Source organism: Natator depressus, chromosome 3, assembly GCF_965152275.1.
Source record: "Natator depressus isolate rNatDep1 chromosome 3, rNatDep2.hap1, whole genome shotgun sequence".
In the NCBI taxonomy this organism is placed as follows: domain Eukaryota; kingdom Metazoa; phylum Chordata; order Testudines; family Cheloniidae; genus Natator; species Natator depressus.
The window spans coordinates 140,850,166-140,871,540 of record NC_134236.1 but is presented as its reverse complement, the minus strand read 5'-3'; the positions used below and the strand labels follow the sequence as shown (position 1 = coordinate 140,871,540).

The window sequence follows — 21,375 nt, the reverse complement described above, 5'->3', positions numbered from 1 at the left end:
CAGCCGCCTTGCGCTGCGCCCGCTTCGGACTGCAGCCGCCGGCCGGCGGGGGCAGCGAGCAGCAGCGGCATCTTGGAGCATCTGCTGTCCGGAGTCCCCCTGCTCCCCTCCCACCTCCACACCTGCAGCTCTTCTTCCCCCTCGCCTCCCCCGCCCTCCTGAATTATTTCTCCGCCTCCCTCTTTTCCTCCCCTCCCCCATCCAACCTGGTGCCTCCTAGTTCCTTGATTTCCTCTGGTTTTCCTTGGACTCTGCCTTGTCATGTCAAGATGGAAGTCAGGCATGACTGGCTCGCCTCTTCCCCCCACGAGGGCTTCGAGCAGCTGAGGCTGAAGAGCCGCCCCAAAGAGCCGTCCCCGAGCCTCCCCAGAGTAGGCGCCAACTTCTACAGCACTGTCAAGCAGCAGGACTTCAGTGCCAGCGTCTGGCTGAGGAGGAAAGACCAACTGGAGCATGTAAGCCAGCTTCTGATTCCCCTTCTTTCCTTTCCCCACTGGGGCTCCTCCAGCAAAGGCTAGGGAGGGGTGAGCTTCTGTGATCTGTTGGCGAAATTCCCAAAGGGTAGAGGAGGAAAGAAACAAGCCAAAGGTCCTGAAGCGGCCCACCGAGGTAAATAGCCTGCCGGAATGTAGTCCCCAAACCGCTGTGTAAAATGTGAGTGGGAAAGTTATGTGGAGCCTGGGAAGTTACTGAACATCCCTGCAATATTTCCCAGCCTCCTACAGACTGAGCACTGAGGAGAGTGGAGATGTATTGGGAAGGTGGCACTGGGGCTGACTGCTGTGTTGGCTTGTAATTTATTTCATGTAGGCCTAGGATTGTTTAAAAGAAAACATGAGTCTAGATTTGATTTTTTTTCTCTTCCTATGTGGGACTTTAAAATGTTAACTCTGTGTAGAGTCCTGGAGGTTTCCCTGAAGGATCAATTCCTGCAGCGGTATTCTATGACTTAACCATGTGTCTTTGGGGCCACAGCAGAACTGATGCTGTGGATGGCTGTAGTGAATATCTTATGTGGTTGTGAGGTGCTTGTGAGTAGTGCTGTGGTTCATCTGCTTTAAAGCAATGTTGTTGTTTTGCTTTATGTAACTTTTAAAAGCAAGGAACTGAGTTGAGATAAATTGCATGGTGTGTTAGAGTTTTCTGAATAGCTTTTTAGATGAAGCCCATAGTTAGTGTGTAGTGTAATCAAAATAAGGAGATAGATGCATATGGATAGGGAAACAAAAGAGGCTGGATGGGATTACATATTTTAACAGTCTGCAAATTATTCACTAATGGAAAGAATGGGAGACAGTGACAGAATTAAAAATGACTGAGATACACCAAATGTAATATTTTTTATGTAAGCCATGTTAGGGTTTTTTTCAGGTAGAAACCCACCTATTAAAAGCATAACGGTCCTACTGTTGTATGAAAATTATAGATATTACATTAAGACCTGTTTAAGATTAAACCTAAAAACAACTGGTTGATAAGGTGTTAAATTTCATCTCCACCAAATTGTATATGATAAAAATATTCCTTTTGAAGTACTTGTACCTGTTAATGAAATATTAAATATAGATTGTTTACAGTTCTAATAAAATCACAAGAACTGATGAACTGTTGGAAATAGAATTCAATACTTCTCAAATATTTGAAATGTTCTGTCTACCTTACTACACATCTCCCTGATTCTTCACACTAACAACAAGGCTTCACAGTAGTAAGCTCATAAGAAGAGTGTTTTCCCATTGTGAGTCAGAAAGAAAGGTCACTGCTTTATCTCAGGAGGGCTGTGTGTTAATACATAAAAAGCACAGAAATCTAACTATTGGGTTTGTAACTGGTTTTTGCTTGTAACATCTACGTGTTGATTATCATTTGCCAAGACGTAACACGACTACCCCATCTATAATCAAATCAACAGATAATGAGCCACTGTTCTGGTATCTGAACATTAGCATGCCCAAATATACAGTATATAAAATACATAATAAAAAAACCTGTCCCATAATATTGCCTAGGATGGGCTAAATAGACTTCACTTGTTCGAAGAGAACAAGTGGAGAACCCCCACCTATTTTTTGTGTGCTTATTTATTATAAAGTCTGAACTTGGCATAGCAATCAGAAACAGAGTTGCAACATCAATGTGAAAAGGTTTCCTGTAATCCGTTTCATATTAATGTTTCCCCAGGGGGAGGGATAGCTAAGTGGTTTGAGCATTGGCCTGCTAAACCCAGGGTTATGAGTTCAATCCTTGAGGGGGCCATTTAAGGGGTCTGGGGCAAAAAAAATTGGGGATTCGTCCTGCTTTGAGCAGGGAGTTGGACTAAATGATCTCCTGAGGTCCCTTCCAACCCTGATATTCTATGATTCTCATTTGAGCCAGCTATTTCATTCCCATAGCACATTTGAACACTGTTAAGAAAAAATAATTGGAACATGGATATTCCTTGCACACAATGAAATATTTGAATACACATTTAAGGGCTATGTTTATTATGAATACATTGCAGTATACTGTATTTACCAAGTGTATACATGTATACAAGTACATACTTTATTTTTATGATTTAGGATCATTTTAACACTCATGAGTGGTGGACTAGAGACACAAATTACTACAAAAAAAGAACAGGAGTACTTGTGGCACCTTAGAGACTAACAAATTTATTAGAGCATAAGCTTTCATGAGCTACAGCTCACTTCATCACTTACTACATACCTCACCTCAATGAGTATTTAATCCCAGAATCATGTGTTTTTGTTTATAAAATACTTGGCGCCATGTAATTATTTTCTGTTTTTAAAGAGGTGGTAACTTAGCCATTTCTGCCTTTTTTTTTTTTTTTTTTTTTTTACAAAGGGTGTAATACTTTGAGGTGCATCATTTTTAACGGCCTATTCACTCATGTAGTGATGTTTCTGACTGAGATATGATACTACAGATATACATGCTACATGATGTAGATGGAGGAGAGATATAATATTTTAGTTTGCTGCTCTCTTCTGATACAATCATGCTATTTCTTCTGTGCTAAGAAAATCATTCCACTTAGGAGTGAACATACTTATGTATACCATCTATGGCTTAAAGGTAAATAGATATAAATAAAATTGATACATATAGTAATGGCAGATGCAGGTAAAGGAATATTCTATAAACACAGATATGCACGCACACACTTTGGAGACATAACATTTATTTAAATGTTATAAGTCTATTGGAAGCATTATTTAAACTGATTTAAATGATATTCACTTCTCTAGGTTATCAGCAAGATTTATTGACGAGAGAAGTTTCATTGAAGTCAATATTTATCTTGAGTCAGAAAAACAACTTAATCGAATTATGAAGTAAATATATGTATCTCTCAGAAATACTTATAAATCTCTTATGGTTATGAATTTCAAAACTGTAACAAGTTTTTTCTTTTACACTAAAATGTAAAGAGGAGACAAAGTTAGAGGTACAGAAAACAAAATACTATAAATATCCCAAGCTTTATATGGAACTCTCTGCAACCAGTCAGAATGTACTCATTTACAATTCATCTGATTTCTTAAGTGATTTCTTGTTCCATATCTTACTACTATTGTCTGATCCCTGAGGAGGTAAAGCTCTAGAAACATATTGCTGACTTGACTTCTTTTACATTAGTCTGGATTTCCTTCTTCCAAGCTGTAATGGTATAGTTTAAACATAGATTATGTTACCATTAGTTTGACAAACAACTTTTCAAACCACATCAGATTTTAAAACAAGTCACTCATATTCTGTTTCTTGGCTAAGGACCAAGTGCAGCAAGTATCTCAGCACATGCCTAAATTTAAGCATATGATCTGTCCTATTAAAGCTTAAAGTTAGGCTCATGCTGAAGTACCTTGCTGAACTGCGGCCTAAATGCATAAATACACTGCAGTTAATGGGTGAAAATGACATTAGGTTAGTTTATAGTTTAAAAGGGGGGATTTTTCCATATGAAGACTATAATCAAAGAACCTTGTCTTCTGGGACAAGATTCTTAAATCCGTATTAGAGATATTGCAATTCAGAATCACTGTGTAAGTGAAATCCCTCACATTCTACGAATCTAGTTTAGTCATTTTCTAATACCTCCTGTGAGATTATTGGCCTGGTAAGTGACACAACTGATTGAAGACTTGCCTGAAACCCTTAGATCGCCTCCTTTTAGAAGTGTTTTTTTTAATGGACAAGGGTCCCCTTTGGCTCCATCCCCTACTTTATCTTTTCAGTGAGATTTGAGCTGGAGTGGAGAGGGGAGGGAGAGAAATATTGTGGGTGACCTCTGAAAGTACTTAGTTGTGCTGATAACTATCTGCAGTTGGGTTAAGTCATGGCAGTTCTTCATACTCTCTCAGCAACCTGGTTCCCTCGGTAACAACAACAGAATATATTTATGCAGCTCCCTCCATATGGGCATTGCAAGGTGCTTTACAATAAAACCTGTTTAAAATGATCAATTTTTAAATCAGACAAGAGCAATTCAAAGGAAATGTTTCTTGAATGTTTTTTTTAAATGTGTAACAATTTAGAAACTGAGACTAGAAACAACATAATTCTACAGTTGTGAAGTATTATCGAGTCACCCTAATTAAGGGTGCGTCAAGGTTTGCATTTAAAACAGGGGTTCAACCTCATTGTTTTGTATGATTAATACAGTTTCCTTTTTTAAATATACACATGTAATGGTGAACAAAGACTGCATTTTCTAATGATTTAGAAACAAACTTGTTAATAATTTTTGGGTTAAAATGTAATTAAAAATGGGCCTCAACAATGTTTGTCTTCAGATTATAACTTTTTTGGGGAGCCTGGTAGCTAAAGAGCCATAGTCCCAGAGAATCAAAAATACTCTCTTGCACACGCATATATGCATTAACACTACTGCTCTCGATTAAGCTATATTTAAAAACAAAGAACACAAACAACCAAACAAAAAATGACAGCAAAACATTAGGTTGTTATCAAGCAAAGTTAATAACAATGGCTGTATCATCTTTCTACAGTTTTACTCAGAGCTAGATCAGTAGCTCACGTCATTCTTAAGTTATGTAATTGTGACATACTTACCCAATCATCACTATTCAGTTAATTTGCATGCTGCAGTTTTACTGGCTGCAGGGAGGGAATTGTGTGGTAAGCGATGGACTCAGAGTTCCAACTCGCTAACATTAAGCCTTTAGAGTTTTACAACACTGTGGCTGACGCATACACACAGAGCTAGGAAACTAATATTTCTCTTAAGTTTCACGGCCATAACAAAATTTAAATACTTTACATTAGCCTACATTTCACCTCTGTATTAGCTGAAATTTGACCTTGACAAATTAAATTTTAATGATTGTAAAACTATTTGAAATTTTCTTTTAAGCAACTGTTTGTGTCTAACATCTGTCATTACATAGCTAAGTACATGCAATCGAAAACTAGGCAATTCATAAGCAAACTACTTTGATGTTATCTTAATGATCTCTCAACAACACTTGTTAAAACACATTTAAATGAATAATAGCATTCTTCATCTAAGGGACTGATGATATATGCATAACAATAACACATTACATGTTAACACATAAGGGGAATGAAGGTCCTGACTCTGATTGCTGAGATATATCACATCACAAAGCAGGAAATTCAGAACTACAGCAATCCACAATAACTGTTGCTGACCGATATCATGACTAGGACTCAAACAAGGTCAATTCAGTACCCAACAATAGAGTGTAAATATGTCAAAAGAATTCCATGGTTGGTAGTATCAGTGGCTGGAAGGTATAACAAAAGTAAGAGTGGTAAAGATCCTGAATCAGCAGATTCCAGTAAATCATTACACTCCTTCCCAAAGGAGCTTCTGTGCTGTGGTGAGCTCTACAACGTGACTAGTATTTTACATGAGTTAAATGGAACAAGATGAGTTTGTATCGGAATGTAAATTACTTTTTCAAGCACTTTAGATTAAAAAAAATGAAGTGGAAATCAGGCAAATATTAGTTGAAAAAGTTGCAACAAAGGAACTATTAACACTTGTTTAAGGTTAGGTGTAATATTACCAGGTTCCAAGGAAGAACTGACTTAGTTGAATAAATGGTACTATAAAAGGTAAACTAGGGGAGAGAATTCAGGAAGCTGGTAGACAGTTTTGCTCCCAGCATTTGGAGCTTATTCATGAAACAACTGCAGCTCTTATAACAAATTTCCATTTGGCATAGGAGCCTGATCAAATGTCCATTGAATTCAGTTGAATGAATTCTGTTGATTTCAGTGGGCTTCAGATCTGCCCTAGAAGACTAGTGATTTGAAAAAGGGTAATTGGGATGCTCCTCCCTACAGCAGTGATACCAGAGCAAGATGCTTCCCCTTGATGCTCTTCCTGAAGCAAAGCACATTTGTTCAGCTTTCATGCTGCAAAAAGTCTGTTTTTAAATTGTTGAATGCTATTTTGCCTCAAGATATCACTCTCTTTGGAGACCACAAAACAGAGGTAACCAAGGAAAGTAATGATGCAGGGAAAAAGCCAAAGAACACAGAAGTATGGTAGCTGTTTAACAGTGCAAGGAAATTACTGCATAACCTTTCAAGATGGGAAGTGGAAAAATTCTTTATTCAGTTAAAATTGCAGAGGGAATTTAAAGTGATGTCCTTGGGGGGAAAAAACTTACTCACTGGAATAGTTGTTATTCATGCAAGTAGTCCCACTGTTTCAAGTAGTCAGAATATAGTTACCCCGGCTGTCTTCTCCTAGTCTTACAAAAAGTACTTTGTGATCTTCAAATCACAGTAAAAAGCCTTTAACATACAATTAAGGTACTACATTGAGATCTGTGGATGTAAAATAACATTGTTAAAATATTGTAGTTATAAAAACAGATGATGCAAGACAGAAAATTCAAAGCAAAAGTTAACTGTTTGAAAGTCAAGTGATTGTAGTTGTATTTAAAGAAACCTACACATCAAACTGTTTTCAACACCAGCCTTTATTGTTTTCCCCTTTCTGTGGCTTATCCTGCACTTGCTAATGGTAGAACCCTACAAGTTGCCATATAGAAGAAACTTAAGTTCCTAAATTGTAATTGTTATCTTAAAAAGATATCAATGCATAACCTTAACTCAGTTATAACAAAGTTCTTTGAATTAAAATTCTCTAATTCTGAAGAGAAGAAAACTACAATTTCTAAAGTGGTGGTTCAATTTTTTACCTAATACTAAAGTTTTTTTCTAACTTTTTTTAAAATTAATTTTCAGTATCAACTTTCTTGGAAAAATCATCAGTATAAAGAAAAATCTTAATGCCTTTATATAGAATTGTTGCCATTAAACAGTTGATATTTAGCTACTGTTAACATGCAGTGGTATCTGACACAGTGAAATTATTTCCTATATTAAATAAGGGGGGAAACTGTGGGATCTCATATCCCACTGTTTTGAACAATGCTGATTTAAAAAAAAAATAATTGACAATAGTGTGTCTCAGTTAACCCCCAACTCAACCTGAATGTATTCAATAGCCAATAAAAATTTAAGTAGAATAGACTTACACATGAACATACATGGCTGTAGCAAACTGGAGCCCAAACACCAGGGTGTAAAGATGAGCCACTGCGGAGCATATACAAAATATGTCATGGTTGCAAAGCTTAGAAGCACCACTAAGCAGAAGTTCTGACCGCAACGTTGGCCCTATAATAGAGTTTATAAACTCTGCAGGTGACCAAACCTTGACTCTCTGCTTCTGCTCCCTTCTGCTTTTTATCTGACACCCTTCAGTCAGCATACCAGGTATTAACTCCAGGGCAGAAACATGTTCTTAAGCAGTAAATTGAGATGAGTATTAACATCTCTGGCATAGTGGACATTAAGGCACTGATCCTGCAAGGGACTTTAGCATGTGCTTTGATCCTGTGAATAAGTAATCCCATTGAAGTTTAGGTAAACAATGTGCATACTGCTGATGGTTTCACAATGTCTTATGGTCAGAAGTTTTATATGAAAACTCTGTTCCCTTAACTGGTCTCCACTGTGTACTGCTACAGATACCTTTTAATAGAGAGGCACAGATAGGGGCACCAAGAGAATTTATCAAGAGAGATTACATCAAAGTACAGATGCAGGCTAAACCCTGTTTATGTTGAGCAGATAGGATGATATCACAAGGTGGAATCACTGCAGGCATGCTAAATTATTTACATAACACTGTATAGAACATTTTGTGAGTTAGTAATGCTTTGAAGTTCTAATCTTTTGATACAGTACAGTGTAGTATCATAACTTAGTTCTGGGGATAATTAAACTAATTTCAAAAGAATATATATGTCATGTATACAATTGTAATACTTGTCTAGATAATACTTAGTCCTGCCATGAGTGCAGCGGGACTGGACTAGATGATCTCTTGAGGTCCCTTCCCATCCTACAATTCTATGTGTGGGCTAATGTATCTAACATTGGGATGGGTGAACTCAATCAAAAGTAAGTAATTTTGAGGTCTAGGAAAGTTCATATAAGGAATATCTCCCCTAGTTCCCTCTGTGTTACATAGATATATGAATAAGTATATTAAAGATCGTGAGGCAGTCAGATACTGCAGTGATAGGGGTCATATTAGTGCATAAGATACATAGACCCAGCAGGGCCATTCCACTTTCCTCACCATTCTTCTTACCCATGTTGGCTGATATACTAGTGTCTGGGATGGTGGGTCCAGATGCCTGCAACCCTTATCTGGCATCTTCAGTGGTTTGGCCTGGGAGACAGTTCATTTGGGCACTTCTGAAAATGTTACCTAAGTGACTTAAGAGTCTAAATCATGTTTTCAAAAGTCACTTAGGGATTTAGGGCTCCTAGATCAGTCACTTTTGGAAAAGGGATTTACGTACTTTGAAAATTCTATACTTCAGGTAACCTCTTTTGAAAGTTGCTGGGCATAATGTTCCCATGTTTTGGAGCAGTGAGATTCACTGGAGTCGTGCTGCACTGCCTTTTTGAAATTGGAAAAACAGTGGAGTTTTCAACCCATTGTGTACCCTTAGACTGGGCAATCCAAATAATTTGAGATTGGATTGAGGGAGTTGAGTGGGAGAGTCAATGGAGGCCATGTGAGGAGTGAGTCAGCCTGTTGCTCCTTGAAAAAGTGACCCTGTTGCTGGATTTGGTTGGCTGGCTGATGGCTGTGCCTTGCCCACTGGGAAAGTAACTCTGCAGGTAAGGTAAGGAGGGTTATGCTGCCAATTGGAGAGCCTCAGAGGTTCAGGAAAAAAAAACATCTGGGGTGAAATCCTGGCCTCACTGAAGTCAGTGGCAAAACTCCCATTGACTTTGGAGGGGCTAGGATTTAATCCCGGAACATCTGGATGCTTATCTACGTAAACCAAAACTGTGAATCTTTTGGCATTTGGCCCTCAGTACTTTATTGTGACTATTAGGAAGGTTTCCAAATATAATGCAGGATTTGGGAATGTTAACGTAGTGATGCAATAGCTATCTGAACTTTTCAGAGACTTTACTGCTTTTGTGTTTTGATGAAATGTCGTTTATGCAATTTACAGTATCTAATCTAGTTTTGACTATACACTCCTCATTTTGAAGAAGTATTTTAATAAGATTTCAGTATTTTTACTGTATGTAGATTGATTGATTCGTTAATTCCCCTCTGGCAAAGTGTAATTTTATATTGCTGTGCAAAAACATAGTGGTTAGCACCTGAGTCTTTAATCAAAATATTACACCTGTGTAGAGAATGTATGGATTTTTGTCTTCTAAAACTTTAACACTTATTTAATCTCTTAAAGGTCACAATAAATATAGTTTTATACTCTTGTTTTTTGTACAACATGCTAAAAATTTAAATCCTGTATGTGTAAAATATATGTGTGTGATTAGTACACACATGTGAAAGTGTAATGATATTATTTGCAGTGCTGTTGTAGCCGTGTCAGTCCCAAGATATTAAAGACAAGGTGGGTAGCAGTGGAGATATGTCTGCAAGTTTTGCACCTTTGTTTTGGTGCCTCTTTGAATTGGTGTGTTCTGGTCTGTGGGGAGCAGGGTTGCCAATTTTGGTTGGACGTATTCTTGGAGGTTTCATTACATGATATAATCTTTAATTCCTGAAGGATTGGCAACCCTAGTGGGGAGCTTGTTTTTGAAGATGAACTTGGAGAGGTTAGGGGGTTGTTTGAAGGCCAGAAGAGGGGGTTTAGGAAAGATTTCCTTTAGTATGTGGTCCCCGTTGAGCATGGGTTGTAAATTGTTTAATGGTATCCCATATGAGTTCTAGTGTGTGGAGGTAGGTGACAACTAGGGGTGTACAGTCAGAGGGTTTTTTCCCCGTATTGAAGCAGGTTCTCTCGGTGTATTTAGGTGACTGTTCCATGATGCAATCTACTTCTCTGTTGGGGTGTCTTTTTGTCTAGTGAAGGCAGTTTTAAGTGTGTTAAGGTGTGTATTGCAGACTTCCTACTTGGAAAATAGTGTGTGGTATTTGAGTGCCTGGCTGTAGATAACTGATGTGTTTGGGATGGTTACTGGACAATATGCAGATATCCCCCACGCCCCCAGTCATCATCAAACTCATCCATTTCATCCTCACCCATAACAATTTTACAGTGGGCACTAGGATGGCTCCCCAATATGCCAATCTCTTCATGGGCCACCTCGAGGAAGAATTTCTGGGCAAGTGCATCACAAAACCAATGATATACCTGAGATACATCGGTTATGTTTTCATCTTCTGGACCAATGACCTGATTTCCACCACAACTTCAACCATCACCGCCCATCCATCAAACAGTTTCTAGAACACTCCCATGCCAGCATCAATTTCCTGTACACCACCATCAGCTTCAGCACTGGAAACCTACAGACAACTATATACAAGAAACCCACAGATCATCGCACCTATCTTCAGAGATCCATGGATCCTACATGTGCCTGTCGCAACATGGGGTGTACCTCATCCAGTGCACTAAATATTCCAATAATGATGTGAGTGAAATGAGACAATCATTACATCCTCAAGTGAATTCACACAGAAAAATTACCCAAGAGAAAAACACAATATCACCTAGGGGCGAACACTTTTCACAAAACAATCACTCCATATCTGACCTCTGAGACCTCATCCACAAAGAAAACCCACGCATCTTCTAAAAATGAGCCTAGGAGTTTAAATTCATAATTCTGATAGACACCAAAAATCCTGAACTTAATAAAAACAGTCCTGCGACTGCAGAGATGTTAGCTGCCCACTTCACCTTGAATGGTCTTTTGCAACATGTGTTAATTACTTATGCTAAACAATCTCTTCCACCTTGTATTTAGCTGTTACATTGAGGACTTTTCCTAGACCTGAAGAAGAACTCTGTGTAAAGCTAAAAAGCTTGTCTGTTTCACCAACAGAAGTTGGTTCAATAGAATTGAACCTTGTCTCTCTAATAATATTATGTCTGTAAAGTTGAATATAAATGGACACTTAAATCAGCTGTGCAATTTCCTTGCTAAAAAGCATGAGCTGCAAATATGTTACGGAAGGCCTTATTTCTGGTTTCTGATTGAGCTAAGACAATGTAATCAACAGCTTATTTCCTTATTTATGTAGTTATTGTAGATCATAAATAGCAATGATGCTATTCTAGTTTCTGTAGCTTTATGCATTTCACTATTTTTCTTTCCATTTATAATTAAAACATTTAATAGAATAATAAAAAACAAAGACTTGTTTCTAATAAAGTGATGGCAATTCAATAACTTCCTGCCATTCTGATAAATTGGACATTTCGAATTTCTCAAAGGGGCTTTAAACCCTATTCAGAGTAGAAATATTAACATATAGTGCTGGGAAGAGGATTGCAACATTAGCTGGTAATAAGTCGATCAGTCACTCGTTTCCTGCACTGATTTGATTTCTGACATATTTTATGTATCCTTAAATAGTAAGTGGACAGTGGGGGCCTGATCTTGGTTTGGGTCCAGAGGTGCTATGATAGTACAAGCTGCTAATAATGAACGAATGTGCATTTCTGTTTTTAATATGTGACAGACAGCGAATACAGTGAATGAGTTAGACGTCACCGTTGTCAACCTTTATAATCATGGTAAACACAACATATCTTTGTAGCACTTTAAATTCATTGCACAATCACAGGAATCATGCAGCTTTCTAATGGTCTGCTTCTCCCCAAGCAGTATTATTTTGCTTGGGGAGAATGAGTCATTGGGGTCTCTCGTGAGCCATATCCTTTGGCACTGCCTACAGTCAGCACTCTGGCCAGTTGCTGACCTGATAGAGCACTATAGAAGGGAGCAATTTGAGAGCAACCTTCCTCAGCTGCCCAGTCACTCATTTCTTGATCCTATACCCATTGAGGTCAAGTGGTGCAAGATTACATTTTCAGAACAGCTCCACAGGAGAAGAGGCGTAGTCATGTGTGCTCAGTGAGGGTCTTAGGAGTTCAGCTACTACTGAACTGGGGTAAAGGATGTGGCTGCAGAGTCCAACTGCCTTGCACCACTGTAAGAGGGATGGGGGAAGAATCCAGCTGACTAAAGCCCTCATCTCTGGCCCTGTTCAGTTCTAGCTTTCTGGACCATCAAGTCAACAACTGGAATCAGTGGCTTGAACACTTTTTCTGTGCCCCCCCTCCACCGCTGCAGCATTAGAGCCTCTCCAGCAAATTATTGTAAGGGATAGGAAGGACCCTAATGTGAGGAGCAACAGGTGTAAGACTGGCAGGGCAGGGGCAACATAGCAAATGGGATGGGAACCCAAACAACTTCAGAAGGAGAAGGACTGGGACTCAAAAATGTCAGGATGGGGGACAGAGAAGAAGGTGGTAGGGAGAACTTGCTATATTTTCAGATGGGTACATTTTCATTTCTTTCAGCTGCCATTGCAATTAGTTATCACTGGTAATTAAATTTGTAGCCAAACAAAGCTGAGAAATAAAACCTGACTTGACCATTTTTTCACTCCCTCCCCCCATTGACAAAATTTAATTTCCTATTAGAAAGTGTGTTTGGAGAAAAACCTCACCCACCAAAAAATTAAACGAGGATTCTTTCTTTCTCTAATAGCTGAATTCCTCCATTTTAATGTTTTATGCTCTTTTAAGTGTAAATGTGCACCTGCTTAAATATTGCTTAAGCCAGTAGTCAAAAACAAATAACAGATGAACTATTGTCTCTGGGGGTGAATCAATTATGTGATCAAATTAAGGAATAAACATGGATATATGGGTTTGAATGTGAGTGATGTATAAGACAAAGCTAATGGTATTGCCAAATTCTGTAATTCCAAAAAGGGCAATGCTATAGCATCCCCTAAAACATTAAGAAATACACTCCATATAGGGTATGTTGTTGGTATTCATTTGCTAAATTGCATTTATCATGTGCACCTCTGACTGCGTCACCACTTGGCTCATGATAGACAATGGTCAGTCCCAGACCAGTGATGGATTTGAGGTACAATATCTTCTGACCCATATGGTGCTGGAAATTCTATGGAAAGTCTTTCCAAGGGGAAAAGATCTGGTAAGTCATGAGTTCATGAAGCTAATATTCACAACACTGTAAGAGATGTAACCAAAAGTTTTAGAGAGTGTTAAAATGTATTATTTTTCCTTTCTCTACATAGGTCTAGATTGACTGACTGCATACATTTTCAAAGAAATAAAGGACAATTGTATAAATATCATGGGACAAAGTTTCTTTAAACCCTGCCATTTTTTGTCTGTGATACAAAATCATCCGGATCAGAGTGTACCATCCTGTGTATGATTTTTGCTGAAGTATGGGACAAAGTGTGTCCTGTGCTGCTTTGTTACAGGATGCAAGTTATTAGGTACTAGATAAGGCATGTCCCTTAAATAAGATGTTCCTGGCTACCATGTCTGGTGCAGTTTGTAGCCAAAATCTGTAGTTTGGGAATTATAATTTAACAATTTAGCATGCAGGAGACTGAAAGGGTTCAGCCTCCAGATTAGTTACTATAGTATGAGTCTTCTCAGGATGAGAGACCTGATGAGCACATGAGAACCAGTTTAGGCTAATCACATTTACTTTAATAATCTGATGAACCCATGAATACTGCAATATGATAAGGAAAAGAAATATAATACAGAATGTCCAGCCCTGGATCCTGAAATAAGTGGTATGAGTGATGGTGGGTCACCAGTCTTTCGTGTTCCAGTGTATGCCACAGCATATAGGATGCCTCCTGTATTTTATGCATATTCCTATGTGTCTCTTCCCATCTTCCTTATTTAAGCTTCTGCACTCTATCTTTTAGGGGTACACACTGTTAATTGGTTACTTGCATATTTACCTCACTAGCATGTGCATCAATTAGTTGCCATGGTATTTCTGTGTTTAATCATACTTATTCCTTAAACTTATCCTAAAATATCAATAATGTGGTATTACTTCCCTGTGTTATCCAAGGTTAAAGCATCAGTTAAATAGAACTTACCCAGCAATTACCTACATCATTGTTGCCATGTTATACTTATGTCAAGATACTTATGTCTTGATTAACTAAGCACATTACCTTACAGGCCATGGGCCTGTTTATTTGCATTGCAGTATTAATCAGTACTTATCTTACCTATATCTGTTTATGACAGACTACAAGTTGGAGTGATGGTACTAAGGGAGCATGGTTTACAGACGGAGTGATCTAAAAATCTGCAGTTATAAAATTCTAAAGTAATCTTCCTGTAGAATATAGTGTATACAGAATCTGTCATAAGGTATAGTTTTATTGGTGCTTCTTTGGCATGACTTCGTAAATTAGCTTATTGCACCAGTCCAGGAACGAACCAGTGCCACACCCATGTCTTTTCAGGCCATTGCCTCAGGGTACAATTTATTGTTTGAACACAAACCTGTGAGCACCATAAAACAAAGCAATTCCCCTAACCAATGTGAGCTGCAGCCCCCAGAGACATTTCCCTTGCCTCAACCCCAGGAAAGAGGCTGCATGCTCTCCGTAAGTTCCCTGCTGAACCATGTGGCACACACAGAGCCCTTAATTCTTTCCTGGCAGTTTTACTGTGTCACACACACTGTGTAATTCACTCTTAGTTATACCATGTCATGCTATCATGGATTTTCTATTTATGTGACATGTGGTTTTGAAACCTACAGAATTAACTTCCTTTGTTTCTAGAGCATGTAATACTTTAGCAATTGGAACCAAAATGTCCTTCCTTTGGGAAATTCGGACTTGTTCTGAATGGACTAAAAAGCTGAGTTTTGACATTTCCTGCAAAATGAAAATTCAGAAGAACTTGATTTAGGAACATTGAAACAAAGGGATCCAATAACATCAAATTGTTTCAGTAATGTTGAAATGTTGTTTCGAGAATGTAAAAATGTGGTGATTTATCATTTATCATTTTTCATTAATTTTGTTTTTGACCTTTATATTAAAATATTAAATATGATTGGCTGAGCAAAGTGAGGAGTGAGTCCTAACACTCAGCTTGATGGCATTTCTCTGTCTGTAACACAGCTACTTTTGAAGAGCACACCTGATCAATTCAAAAATTTCTAGGTGTCAGTGGGAAGAACCAATTGATTTTGGTGACAGTTGAAAATACAGAACACTTGGAAAAGCCTGGTTTCCAAACAGTGCCCATTTGATGCTGTATGCATAGAAGCCCGGGCAGAGGCAACTCTTGTCTACACTTGAAACTACAGCTGTGCTGCTGTGGTGCTTGAGTGTAGATGCTACCTATGCCAATGGAAGTATGTAGGTAATCCACCTCCCCAGGAGGCAGTAGCTAGGTTGATGGAAGAATTCTTCCCTCAACCTAGCACGGAATACACCAGGGGCTAGCTCAGTTTAACTACACCACTCAGGTGTGTGGATTTTTCACATCCTGGAATGACGTAGCTGGGTTGCCATAATTGTACAGTGTGGACTAGGCCTCAGGCAGTCATCACTTCTTCCCTCCAGTTCATTTACATCAATCCCATTGGTTGAAATGAATCAGAAAATGAATCCGCAGGTCATTTCTGGAGTGCTTTGAGGAAGCTGAGAGTATGCAGGTGTTCAGGACTGTACTGGGGGCGCTGCTTCAGATCAGAAGCTATACTGACTGAGTAGGCATGAGGCTGGAGATTTCCACTGTGGCTCCCTCCACACAATGCCTGTCTGAAGCAAGATCATTTACCTTTGCCAAGTCAAAACTCCCTTAGTTCATCTAAACAATGTCCATTTGGGGTTGAAGGCAGAGCGATTCCTTTGCCTGCAGCGCTAAATGAACACTGTCAAAGAACGAGATGGCCAAAGCAGGCAGCAGGGGTAAGGTTTGGGCTTAAGGTTAGGGTTATTGGAAGGAGGGAGTGATGACTGGCTGAGTTCCCTCTGATATCATAATGCTACTGCTTAGTCTCCTCTGCCTGAAGCACCGAATCATAGAATATCAGGGTTGGAAGGGACCTCAGGAGGTCATCTAGTCCAACCCCCTGCTCAAAGCGGGACCAATCCCCAACTAAATCATCCCAGCCAGGGCTTTGTCAAGTCTGACCTTAAAAACTTCTGAGGAAGGAGATTCCACCGCCTCCCTAGGTAATGCATTCCAGTGTTTCACCACCCTCCTAGTGAAAAAGTTTTTCCTAATATCCAACCTAAACCTCCCCCACTGCAACTTGAGACCATTACTCCTCGTTCTGTCATCTGCTACCACTGAGAATAGTCTAGAACCATCCTCTTTGGAATCCCCTTTCAGGTAGTTGAAAGCAGCTATCAAATCCCCCTCATTCTTCTCTTCTGCAGACTAAACAATCCCAGTTCCCTCAGCCTCTCCTCATAAGTCATGTGCACAAACCCCCTAATCATTTTTGTTGCTCTTTGCTGGACGTTTTCCAACGATCACATCCCTCGATCTGCTGGCAACGCTCCTACATATACATCTCAAAATGCCATTGGCCTTCTTGGCAACAAGGGCACACTGTTGACTCATATCCAGCTTCTCGTCCACTGTAACCCCTAGGTCCTTTTCTGCAGAACTGCTGCCGAGCCATTCGGTCCCTAGTCTGTAGCGGTGCATGGGATTCTTCCGTCCTAAGTGCAGGACTCTGCACTTGTCCTTGTTGAACCTCATCAGATTTCTTTTGGCCCAATCCTCTAATTTGTTTAGGGCCCTCTGTATCCTATCCCTACCCTCCAGCGTATCTACCTCTCCTCCCAGTTTAGTGTCATCTGCAAACTTGCTGAGGGTGCAATCCACACCATCCTCCAGATCATTTATGAAGATATTGAACAAAACCGGCCCCACGACCGACCCTTGGGGCACTCCACTTGATACCAGCTGCCAGCTAGACATGGAGCCATTGATCACTACCCACTGAGCCTGACAATCTAGCCAACTTTCTATCCAACTTATAGTCCATTCATCCAGCCCATACTTCTTTAACTTGCTGGCAAGAATACTGTGGGAGACCATGTCAAAAGCTTTGCTAAAGTCAAGGAACAACACGTCCACCACTTTCCCCTCATCCACAGAGCCAGTTATCTCGTCATAGAAGGCAATTAGATTAGTCAGGCATGACTTGCCCTTGGTGAATCCATGCTGACTGTTCCTGATCACTTTCCTCTCCTCTAAGAGTACTGTCATGGCTACTGTCAGAGGGAAATTGTTGATATGAAACTGATAAAACAAAGAGAAGAGGAGCAGCTTAGATAACTTAACAATAAAATTAGGCTTAGTGGCAGTATTCTGTAAAATTACTACAGATTCAGGGGTAGAGATTGTTTTCCTGTCCCTCCCACCACCTGCCAGCTTGGCCTACATGTGCAGTGAAGTGTATGACCTGCTAGTATATTATAACATAGAAGTCTCATAGACTTTAAGGCCAGAAGGAGCCATCGTGATCATGTAGACTGACCTCTTGCACATTGCAGGCCACAGAGCCTTGCCCACCACTCCTGTAATAGACCCGTAACCTCTAGCTGGGTTACTGAAGTCCACAAATCTTGATTTTAGATCTACTGCATTTTCTTTGTTTATAAAATCTGTAAACGAAAAGTCTAAGGAAATTAATCAAAATGATAAAGTGAAAATGAAATATTTTACTTTATAGAAATTAATCTTGTTGACATTATCGAAATGAAATGAGTCTCAATGAATTGTTTCAACTTTTTCCCATTGGCAATTTAATTGAAACTGAAACATTCTCATGAAATGTTTTGACTTTGACAAAACTGCAGTTTTAATCAGCTTTACTTACAACTAGGAGATAACATATTTGTACCTTTTTGTCCACTAATCCCTTCTCAGATGGGACTGTTGCTAACATTCCAAACCTGTGAGCAGTTTCAAGTAGCCACTTCTTTCTTTTTTAAAGAAAAAATCTTTGTCACAAAAATATTTTCTTCCTTGTCCCCAAAAGTGAATAACATTTGCTGTTTTCAGACTTGAAGAGAGTTAAGGTCTAGAATCTTCTGAACCACCAGGGCTAGAAATTGTAGCCAAATTTTTCAAACCATTGTTACCTAAAGTTACACACTGAAATCCCAACATAGACATGTAAATAGAAATGCTGCATGTCTGCTAATTGGAGATCAAGTAAATCTATACCTAGAAAATGGTGTGCATTAGGGCTGGCCAGAAAACAAGAACTTTGTTTCATGAGCAATTTCGAAGTTTCAAATTGGTTCTGTTATGATACATAATCAAACAAAGATAGTTTGAAATTTTCCATGAAAAAATGGGAAACTCATTCCAGAATAGCCACTAGTCCAGTGGCATATTTATTAAACTGTGGGTTATTACTGGGCAACCTAAAGTATGACATGATTTTCATCCCTGCTATGACATGCACTAGGTAATGCATAATATCCTACCTCTAAATCAAGTAGATGAAATAGGGAGTCTTAACTGGAACTTCCAAGCAGCATGGACTATCTGCACTTGGAGGAGGAGGAGAGGCACAATTTCTTGCCTCAGTATTCTTTGTTGAACAGTAATACAGAATTGTTCTAATGTGACAAGAGAGCCATTTTCAGGGATGGAAATTAATTTATTCTGTGATTTTTTTTTTTCTCCAGTTGCACTGGCACCCCTAAGGGGAACTTGTGATATACTTACTGAGTGTTTCCCACCCCAGGCATTCAAAAGTCAAGACCTGGTCATGAAAATAATGAGATTTAAAAATAACAATAATAAATTTGGTGTTCTGTTTATTTGCCTTCTGGTTTTTGAGTCTCTAGGGTAAAGTTAGGTCACATTTTTAAGTTTTTCATTGCAACCATGAGAGCTGGAAATGTAATTCTCCTCTTTAAACAAATGCTGAGAATTCTCACCTAACAATGCACCTCCAGGAGATGGAACTTTAAGAAAAAAACCAAATATCGCAAAACTTGCAATAAAATCATAAGTGTTGTCTACACTGTAATAGAGGCTGCAAACATGACAGTCCCTCAACCAAATAATACTACTGTACAGTGAGAGAGCTTCATCAGAGAATTTAATGGCCCACAGAACAGTTCAGTATCTTGATTCTCTTCCATGCCATTTGGTTTTCCTTTCTCTCTATTTCCCCTACTGTCTCACTATTTCCAGCCCCCCATTCCATTTCCACCTATCCTGCCTCCCTCTCCCCTTTGTTCCCTCCATCCTTCTGCTATTACTTTTCATTCAGTCTCCCTTCCCTTTTCATTGTTTCCTTTCTATCTCCCCCTTTCAAGCCTCTGCCTAGATCACTTCATCTCCCTTTCCTTGCTCCTGTAGCCCACTATCCTCTTCTCCCTAGCTCTGCCCCTTTCTGTTCCTCTCTCCTTCTCTGATCTGTCACCCCCACTTCCCTGCCAAGCTCTCCACAGCTCTATAGAAGGGAATCTATAAGAAGTCTTGTGTCAAAAACGAAAGCCCACCTGCATGGAGAACCTTTCCTGCTCTTCTGACCCTAAAGTGATAGTTTGAACCAGTGCTCAGCTGCCTGTGAAACATTCTGTATGAGTCATAGGAGGAATGGGGAGCTGAGCACTGATTAAAACAAACTCCCTGGTGTTGGAGCAGCAGGGAGTATTCTCCTGTGTAGGGGAGCCCTCTTTAGTGCTGCAAGATGCTTCTCAAAGATGGATACAAACAAAAAGAACAGTTTGTTCAATTTCTGTGGAACTATGTGAGGAATAAATTACTTATTCAGTATAAGAGTGTGGCAGTCTGGCACAGGGGTTAGGGGGCCCTCTAAAGCACAAAGACTTTGAGAACCGTTGCTCACCCTGTAATGGGGACGACTGTGATCCTAATGGTCTTTCTTCTGTTTAATGCCGTTTGGCACAGGGATAGTTTGAATTAGGGGAATTGGTTTGCAAAAGACAGGTGGAGAGCACAGGAGAACCTGCTTTCGATGACTTGACCAAATATATAAATAACATGCTCTTTTCTGTAGCAGCCCCTGGTATGTGAATCAATGCAATATTCAGCTTAAAGGAAACAAGTGATAGAAAGGCAGCGCTGTAGAGATTAAAGATAAAAGTATGAGATGTCTGAGTGTCAATCACAGTGAAACATAAGCTTTTTCACAGGGTGACCTCAGTATGCACAGAACAATTCCTAGATTCATCTCTGGGGAAATGAACCAAATAGCCACAAGGCAAAGTTATAACCTCAGTCACTTGGTCTGCCTGAATCCCACAGAGAGCAAAGCTGATTACACATGGGCTGACACACACTTGGATAACAGGAGCTGGGGGAATGAAGAGAGGTGATGGGGGCCAAGAGGCCCTTTACCACCTTACTTGTTCCTCCCTGCCTGGGTTGTTTTCTCTCTCATCCGTCCAGGGTTGGCTGCTCAAAGGAGGGCGAGAAAGCTGTGAGGAGAGCTGTCGACCCGGCCCCCTTCCAGCCCAGTAAGGGGTGCAATGCATCACGTGGCATAAGCAGAGGCTGGGTAGCCCCGTCAGTAGGCTGTGGCAGTGGGGTACTAGAGTGTATACCTGCTTGTCCACATCCCTGGTGGGAGGAGGTGGGGGGGAGCAGAGAATGAAAAGTGTGGGCCTTCTGCCCCCTTATTGGCTGCTTGGCTCCTGAGCTCTGGGCTGCCCTGACTGTGTGGAGATGCTGGAGTTTGAGCACAGAGCCAGTAAACAATAAAGCAGGGACAAAGCTCCTGTCAGAAACCACCTCTGCCTATCCTGCAGAAAGGAATGGTTCAGAACAAACAAACTTACTACAGTTTGGCTGGTTTGTTTTTAAATCTATTTTCTTTTTCATTTGTTGTGCAAGGGAGGTCTGGTGGATCCTCCATGTGGCCAAACAATCTGTCATGAGAGGAAGGAAGGGCCAATGGTAGGGTGCTAGCCTGGGACTTAGACTCAGCTTGAGAATGTTTAAACATTGCAGAATCTTCAGGGTA

The 21,375-nt window shown here is 39.8% G+C and overlaps 1 protein-coding gene across 2 annotated transcripts in view; it reads left to right on the top strand.

Moving 5' to 3' along the window:
* The first annotated feature begins 200 nt into the window (after nt 1–200).
* The window catches only part of PLD5 (phospholipase D family member 5), a 267,265-nt gene continuing 246,090 nt past the window's right edge, over nt 201–21,375 (top strand). For both annotated transcript variants that reach the window (XM_074948906.1, XM_074948907.1), the window contains exon 1: nt 201–455. In XM_074948906.1, the coding sequence (XP_074805007.1) occupies nt 270–455 (186 nt within the window). In that variant the 5' untranslated portion in view covers nt 201–269. The remainder of the gene's footprint in view (nt 456–21,375) is intronic.